Source organism: Belonocnema kinseyi, chromosome 9 (assembly GCF_010883055.1).
Source record: "Belonocnema kinseyi isolate 2016_QV_RU_SX_M_011 chromosome 9, B_treatae_v1, whole genome shotgun sequence".
Classification (NCBI taxonomy): domain Eukaryota; kingdom Metazoa; phylum Arthropoda; class Insecta; order Hymenoptera; family Cynipidae; genus Belonocnema; species Belonocnema kinseyi.
This window is the reverse complement of record NC_046665.1, coordinates 68,625,753-68,634,535: the sequence shown is the minus strand read 5'-3', so window position 1 is coordinate 68,634,535 and position 8,783 is coordinate 68,625,753. Positions and strand designations below refer to the sequence as shown.

Below are 8,783 nucleotides of genomic sequence, written 5' to 3'. Positions count from 1 at the left end.
ATAAGGGCATTTCTGACTCACAGGCAGTCGATTTCTAAACAAAAAACAACAGCTACTTGTAGTAAAGTAGTAAAGTTATACATATTATTTATTTCTGACAAATTCGTTCGTTCCCCAACACCGCTCCGACACAGGTCGTTGATCAATCTCTCTAGCAATAACCCCAGGAGAAAAGATTCAAGAAGTCATAATATGTGACAGATCACACAAAAATAAGCAAGCTGACTCTTTTGACTAATTTTTTTTTCAGAGAGAATTCAATCTTTTTCTGCTAATTGTAAGGAAAGAAAAAATATAAATCTCAAAATCTTCTGGTGGAATTGTCACAAAGTCCCTGAGTGGATCTCTCGTGGAAATTGTAAGAGTTGGTGGGAGAGCACTTGTTGACCCTGGCACTGGTCACACTATCTCTACATCTCTATAATATCATCATTGGTACTCCGCCAGTCGACGATCGTTTCTTGGACTCGTTGGATTTAAACTTCTTATCAGAGGGTTGATCTAGTGTCGCTTTTTCAATTATTTTTTAATTAATTATTTAATTAATGATTTAAAATAATAGACTTCATTATAATAATAAAAATAGCCATGGATTTCAGTTTACGAAACCTTTTCCTTCTTTTTTTGGCAAATTTCTTCATTTCAGGTAAGTTATAAAATAATAATAATAATGATTCACCTGGAACCAGATAATTTCTCAATTTCAATCTCAAAAGATTTGGTTTCGCTAAAGTGATTTTTTTTACTATAATAAATACAATTTCCAACAAATATATGATTATTATTTATATAATAAATAATAAAAGCTAGTAATTAATTATCAAAGAAATTTCAAACATTTTTTAGGCAGTTAATAGTTTTTGAACGAGTTTCTTTTTCCTTGAACTTCGTGAATGTTTGCTCAATTCCCATTATATTGAAGACGTGTGAATAAATTTAGAGAATGTGTGTGAATAAATGATACTCAGCCTCAGAAGACGTTATTTAACTCCTTTAATGACTCATAACAAACGAGGCAATTTTTTACGATGGAACAACATCTATTTCTTGGGAATACAATTTACTTATTATGTCTTGATAAAAATAATCGTTTTCTCCAGAGATAATAAAAGTAATTTGAAAGACTCTGGATTTTTAAAATTATAAATAATTTTTTCATGTAAATATTTTTTAATCGAAAATTGTTTAAATAAATATTTTGTATTAAAGGTAAAATATTTTTTTCAGTATTGTCAGCACAAAATCCATGTTTTAATGGTGACTGTATTCCGATTCAAAGATGTCCGCCCTTGTTGAATATTTTAAAATCCAATAATTTGAGACCCGAACAAATAAAATTCTTGCAAGACTCTCAGTGTGGTTTCGTTGGCAGAAATCCAAATGTTTGTTGTCCAAAAAATTCCGGACCGGAAAATACGCCTCGTCCACCGATTAATCAAGGAGAAAATCCAGATCCCAGTCCAAATTTAAATGTCAGGAATCACCCTCTACTTCCTTCTGACTGTGGACAGGATGTTGACGAGAGAATTGTAGGTGGAGAACGCACTGATATCGATGAATTTCCCTGGATGGTTCTTTTAGAATACCAAAAACGTGAGTATAACATACTTTATCAAAAGTAGGAAAAATAAAATTTGAATTGTTCCTTTATTGTCAAAATAGTGTTTATTTTGGTCTTTTTGATGAGAAAGTGATTCCTTTTAAAAGTTATATAATTCTTTTTGATTTAATACACATATTAGTAGTTTAAATCAAGTTGTGTATCCTTTTAATTCTGTGTAGAATTTCATAAATAGAGAATGTAGATTATGAGCATAATAAGAAAAAAAAGATATTCACATGTTGATGAATCTGGATCATAAATTATGCATACGTATGACCTATAATTTCCTGATAATGTAGCACTTAGTAACGATAATATGTATGCTATGATATTAAATTTTTTATTTGTATTGGCAGTCCATTCGATTATAAAATTGAAGATTAAAATTTAAAGTGTAATTATTACAGTTATATTTTGCTACTTAAATTAGTAGTTAGTATAATAGTATAATTAGTAGTGTAACCGTAAAAAATTTAGGAATTGCAAACCCCAGCAGTATTAATAACCGACTTGTTTCGCCATTATTTAAAATTCTTTTAAATAATAGTATCATATAATAATGTTTCTAATTTCTTATTTCCTTTCATTCCTACTTTTCTAGAAAAAAAAATAAATTTTTTTTTTATAACTTTCACGAAATTTAGAATCATTCTAATATTGATAAAATAGAAACATATGAATTAAAAAAAATGTTTTGCAAAACAATAAAATATGAATTTTTCCAGCAAGAAAGTTTTTTGATCAGAAAGCGATGTTTACCGCAATTTCAACTGCAGGAACATACATTAACAGAAAAGACTAAAGTTTTTGAATGAATCTATGTACTTTTATTGGTTTTGCATAAAAGAATATCTTTTTTCTAAGAGATAAAGGTATTTTGAAACAATTTCTTTGCATTTTTTTATCAATAATATCCTATTAACTTAGACTTTAATTAATTGTAATTCTAAGGTTTTCTATGGAATACCATTGAATGTTGTTGAATACCCTTGAAATCTGTTGTATTTTATTGAATTAATTTCTTTTCATTCTTTTAAATGGAATTCTGAGGAGTTCCATAAAATATTAGTGCATTCTGTTGAATACCATTGTTGTATGTTCAATAGTTTATTGTTTATTGTTCAACGGTATTAAAAGAAATACATTCAAATGAATCTCTATTATTATGCTAGAATTCGGTTAGAATTTGTCTGAATTCAGTTCACTCAACTTCCTCTTTAAATAACTTAAAATTCCGTTAGATTACATTTAAATGCAGGGAATTCCATTGAAATAAATTGAATTCCGCTGTTTTACAATTACAATTCGTTCAATTCGATTGGATTCTATTGAGTGACCTATATTTTTATTATTTAATTGAATTCAATTGTATGATATAAGCTTATATATTCGAATTTATTAAAATTCCACCGAATTTAGTTAGGGTTCGTTGCATTTAGTTGAACTCACTTGAAGACTTTAAGTCTTTTAAACGAACTTCAAATTAAGGTATGGTAGGTTGAAATTCATTAAATTTGGAACTAATTTGGATTGGATATAATTTAATTCAATTGTATACTGTTGAATTATTTATTCGAATTTATTAAAATACGTTGGTATTCAGTTGGATTTCTCTAAAGCCACTTAAATCTTTTCGATTTCGTTGAATCTCATTGGATTGTATTGAATTTCGTATAATTCCATTGATTGAATTCAATTATATATTATTGACTTATACAGATTTATAAAAATTAATTTGAATTTTCTGGAATTTAGTTGAACTTACTTAAAGTCTCAAGAGATTTATTTCAAATAAAGTTAAATTGCATTAATTCACATTAAATATGGTTGGTTTTTATTGAATTACGTATAGTTTCATAAGATTTAATGGAATTTGATTTGATTTAATTGCATGCTATTGACTTATTTATTCTAATTGATTAAAATTCAATGGATTCAGTTGGATTTCTTTAAATTCAGTTAAACTCACTTAAATATTTTGCGGACAACTTCAAATTAAGTTACATTAAATTGAAATTCATTGAATTCCTTTGAATTCCATTAAATTCCATTAAATTTAGTTGAATAATAATCGATTCTTGTGAATTCTGTAGATTTTCGTTAGATTTAATTGATTACATTTTGGATTACATTGAATTATAATAAAATGTAATATTATGCTATTAATTTTGTTAAAATTTTTCTCAATTCAATTGCAATTTCCCTAAATTCAGTTAAATTTGCATCGAGTTTCCTAAAATCACTTCAAATTTAGATTATTTCATTAAAAATCATGAACATGTTTTATAAAATTAAGAAAGAAATTTCCCTAATTTCTTATTCTAATTTTCAACCTATTAAGATAAGTAACATATCGTTCGATCACCCTAAAATATTAAATTTTAAATATAATATTAATTTATTATTACAAAAACTGTTGGCAAGCATCGCGTCGGCAACAGCAGTCTGAATGTATCTCAGTTGCGTGAGGGGAAGTTATATAGTAGAGGTAGAGCAAGCAAACAGACGGCGATCAAGTGGGCATTGCCCATAATAATGTTGAATAACTTTATCATCACTACTAATATTTACTTTTTATAATTACAGCTAACGGAATAACAACAGCTTGTGGTGGAGTTCTCATATCGAAACGATACGTCCTCACAGCAGCTCACTGTCTAAAAGGTAAGGACCTTCCAAAATCCTGGAAACTCTCACGGGTTCGTTTGGGCGAATACGACACAGCCCAGGAAATAGATTGCATAAATGAATCAGGATCACGTGTCTGTGCTGATCCAACCGTAACTGTTCCCATCGAAGAGCAAATCGCCCATGAAGATTACATACCAACTGCCAAAGAACAGAGGAATGACATCGCTTTGCTCAGACTTGCGCGAGATGTCACCTTCAGCCACTACGTCAAGCCAATTTGCTTACCAGAAGATCCCAGCCTTGGAAGGTTACTTGATGTTGCAGGATGGGGAAAAACAGAAATTAGATCTGAGTCTAATTTTAAGCTGAAGGTCAGGCTTCCACTTGTTCAAAATGATGAGTGCAGAAGGACTTATCAAAATGCTGGTGTCGAACTTGGCGATGGACAAATTTGTGCTGGAGGTCAAGTTGGAAAAGATTCCTGCAGAGGAGATTCTGGTGGTCCACTCATGTCCAGGGTGAGGGCACCCAATGATGACAAACCAAAATGGGTCAGTGTTGGGGTTGTTTCCTTCGGACCTTCACCTTGCGGAATGCCAGGATGGCCTGGTGTCTACTCCAAGGTTCATGATTTCGTTCCCTGGATCCTTCAGAATATCAAAGAATAGTTAGAAATTTTCAAATTCATTTAACTGAATACCATGTAATTGTTGTTATTCGAAATTCAGTCCTTCTATACGGATAAAAATGAACGTTAATACTTATTAAAAGACCAGATAATACCTAATATACGGATATTAAGAAACCTCTTGCTGAGATGTTACAGCCTCCAATGATACGATATATTTGATTTTACTGTCGGAGATGTTAAATTAAAATATCCAGATACTTGAGTCGTTGTTAGATCGCATTCTTAGCGTTGTGGAAGCTTATAGCTTATACCTTTAGAAAATCAGTGAAAACCCACATAAATCCCTTGAATTTAATTGTTTAATTGTTAGAAATATGTAGCAATCACTTAAAATAATAAAAATTAAATTTATTCTTTAAAGGTCTGGAATTTAACTGAATTGTAGGTAAATTCAAACGTGTTCATTTAATTGAAATTAAATACCTCAACTAAACTCAAAATAAATATAAAAAATTCAATATCATTCAATTATATTAACCTATTAGAATCGGAAAAGATTCAGCGAATTTTATTTTATGAATGCTGATAGAATGGCAGAATGACAGAATGGTGACTAGACTGTTCAAATATGTAAATATATTTTTATTACTCGAAAAAAATGTCGAAGTTAAAAGGATTTATTTTATGACCTTTTTCCTTTTCTCTATTATAACAACAAAATAATAATAAGTGGGTATGAACCCGTTTTATTTTCATAATGGCAGATGTTACTATTATTATTGCTATTTTATTATTAATTGTAGATAGTATTTAAAAAACTGCAAAATAAATTAAGTAAAATACAAAAAACTGGAATCGACGATAGGAACAAAAGCGACTTTAATTTAAAAATTGCAAACTGCCTTTAACACAAAACATTATAGGAAAATCATTAAAGGATTATAATGATTTTTCTATAATGAATTTCCAGAGATTTTTCACGATGATAGAAAATTCATAATATAAGGTAATTACCTAGAAAACGATTATAGGATATTTATAAAATAACTTAAAATTTCATTGAAATGCGTTGATATCTTTAGGCATATTTGTAAATCCATTAAAATAATTTAAATCTGTTAACATCCGTTGAAATATTTTAACTCGTTTTAAATTTCTTTGAAATCTTTTAAATAGTAGTTAGAAATATGTAGAAATCATTTCAAATCCCATAGAAATAATATAAAGTCAATTTACTTTCTAAAGTTCTATGGCAATCCCTTGAAATAGGTAAAATCCCCTAAAATTTTCAAGACACTTAGAGATTCAAACAAATCCCTTAAATTGTTTGCTATCCGTAGAAAACCCTTGAAATAAAATTGATTTTATTCGCTAAAGAACAGTTCTCTAAACAGACATTCCTGAAAATTTAATTTAGTTTTATTTAAAGTAATGCCTAAAAAATCCCTTAAACTTTGTGCAATTCTTTAAAATTCATTAAAATTTTTGGAAATTCTACAACATTCTTTGATATTTCTTGAAAATTTTTTAAATCCCTTAAGTTAGATGTCCCAATAATCCGGGCGGTCCCAGTAATCGTGAGTTTTGAGGTGTAAACGCCACAAATAAGTATTTTCCGCATAAAAATACAATCCTAAAATATTTTAAAGTAAGTTTGGATAGTATTTGTTCTGGAAACCAAATTAATTTTTTTCTGCAAATAGAACACATGGGTAAAATACAATCATTTATATTGCCGGTGGCGACGAATCACGAAACGTGGAAAATATCTAAACATTTAGGTTCGCCAAGGCGTTTCTTTGCTTAAGCTTTTAATATATCAAGAAATTACTTGATCAGGACGAAAATTATTTTTTTGTAATAAAAAATAATTTTTGTTTCATAAAATTAAGTAAAATCTTCACTGAGTACCTTGTCGTTCGAGAAATATAGGTCACGATTATAGGGACGTTTTAAAAGCATAGTTTCTTGAGTAATCGTGACCGATCACGAAGATACATAATTATACATAGTTATTGATATATCGCTGCTTAAAATGATAGGTTGAAATCCAATTGAAACAGGAAAAGAACCGGTTACATACCCTTTCTTTCCTTATCCGGTTCTATACGGTTTTCATTTGGTCTCTAGTTTAATTTTGTGAGATCTATCTGGGTCTACCAGGTCCTTATCCGGGAAATGGTAATAAAAAATAAGTTGTTTAAATATTCTATCCGCGCCTACTCGGTTTTTATCTGGTAAATGGAAACAAAATGAAAATAATAATCATATAAAATTAGAATTATACCCGGATTCTATCCGGTCTCTATATGGCAATCGACGCTTGTGAATCGGCTACCTGGTGCTACCCGGTTCCTACCTATCTGGCATATGGAATCAGAAATTAAAATAGGGTTATATTTTTCTATCCGGTTCGTATCCGGTCTCTTTAAGGAACGTGTTCACTTGTAAATTATTAAGTTAAAGTGTACCGGCTACCTGGTACTACCCGGTTCTTATCTGGCAAATGGAACCAGAAATTAAAATAAGGATATACTTTTTTACCCGGTTCCTATCCGGTCTCTTTAAGGCACATGGCCACTTGTAAATTTTTAGCTCTTTACTACCATCCCTGAATCCTACGATCTGGATGGTCACACAACAAAGGAAATAATTTAATTTAGTCAAAAAATTCAACTTATTATTAGTCATATGTGACTAAAAATTTAGTGAAAAGTTGGAAACAGTGTATTAAAAAAAATAGTGAAATACAATCAATATTTAATAAAAAATTCTACTAAAGTAGATTAATGACCAATTTCTTAATTATCCTTGCATGTTACTTCTCTTATTAGATGATATTATTTATTATTGAAATATTGTAAATATTTCTATAAAATTCTCACTAAAGATAAATCAATTTTTTTGATTATTGGCTGACCCACATATAATTCGGAGAGGTTTCCAATAGAAACCGATAACAAAGGGGTACATATTTTTGCGTTCCTGATATAATCGTCGATCACTCCAATATTCCTGATACATTTACTAAATATTCCCATAAACGTATTCTTTCAATATTCTTAGATATTCCTGGTATTCTTGATGTTCTTTATAATCTCAAATATTTTTGATATTCCAAAATATTTCGAAATATTTTATAGAACTTTGTAAAATTTCCCGTTGCATTGTTGAACGCAATGTAAAACAAAGACGATTTTAACTTTTATTAAACTACCCATCGTATCCTCTACTATTGGATTAGTTCTATAAAATTTAATGAATTTTTTTCCGTATATAATACTTATGTAGCAATCCGGTAGATGTTATCTGATCCCAGATAGAACCCAGTCAAGTGCCGGGTATAAACTAGGTCCAATCCCGACAATAAACTGGATACAAATCTTGAAGTACCCGGATGAGTCACGAGAGCCATATAGAAGCCGGAGATAAAAATATCAATCCAGATAGAATCTAATCAAGTACCGAGTATAAACCGGGAACAAAATCCAGGTATAATTCAAATATCGCCAGGTAAGAACCAACTTACATCCGGTTCTTAGCTGGGTTCTATCCGTCATTTCAAGCAGGGTAGTTTTAATACTTTAACAACGTAAACAGAACATAGTCTCTAAAACTACAAAAATTTTCTAGTCACTGCAATTCAGCAAATTCCGTCATTGTGTTCATAATTTCTGTTGCAAAAAAAAGTGAATTATACAAATTACCAGTGTGTAAATTTTTGTATCCCGTATAATTATGTCGTACTTAGCCATTTTATAGAACAAAATATAACTTATATGACTTTATAAAACTCAATGTTATTTTTCAAACTTTATTTTAAAAAGGGAAGCAATTCAAGTCTACTATAGTGTAAATATACATTTCAATTTATTTTTGAGACCACTTTATTCATTATCAATCAATCATTAATATTAT

The 8,783-nt window shown here is 29.6% G+C and overlaps 1 protein-coding gene across 1 annotated transcript; it reads left to right on the top strand.

Annotated features, from left to right (window-relative positions):
- The first annotated feature begins 435 nt into the window (after nt 1-435).
- LOC117179324 (CLIP domain-containing serine protease 2-like) lies at nt 436-5,924 on the top strand. The gene is made up of 3 exons (XM_033370991.1): nt 436-646; nt 1,228-1,593; nt 4,190-5,924. The coding sequence occupies exons 1-3, from the start codon at nt 589-591 to the stop codon at nt 4,900-4,902; spliced, it is 1,137 nt and encodes a 378-aa protein (XP_033226882.1). The 5' UTR covers nt 436-588; the 3' UTR covers nt 4,903-5,924.
- The last annotated feature ends 2,859 nt before the right edge of the window (nt 5,925-8,783 follow it).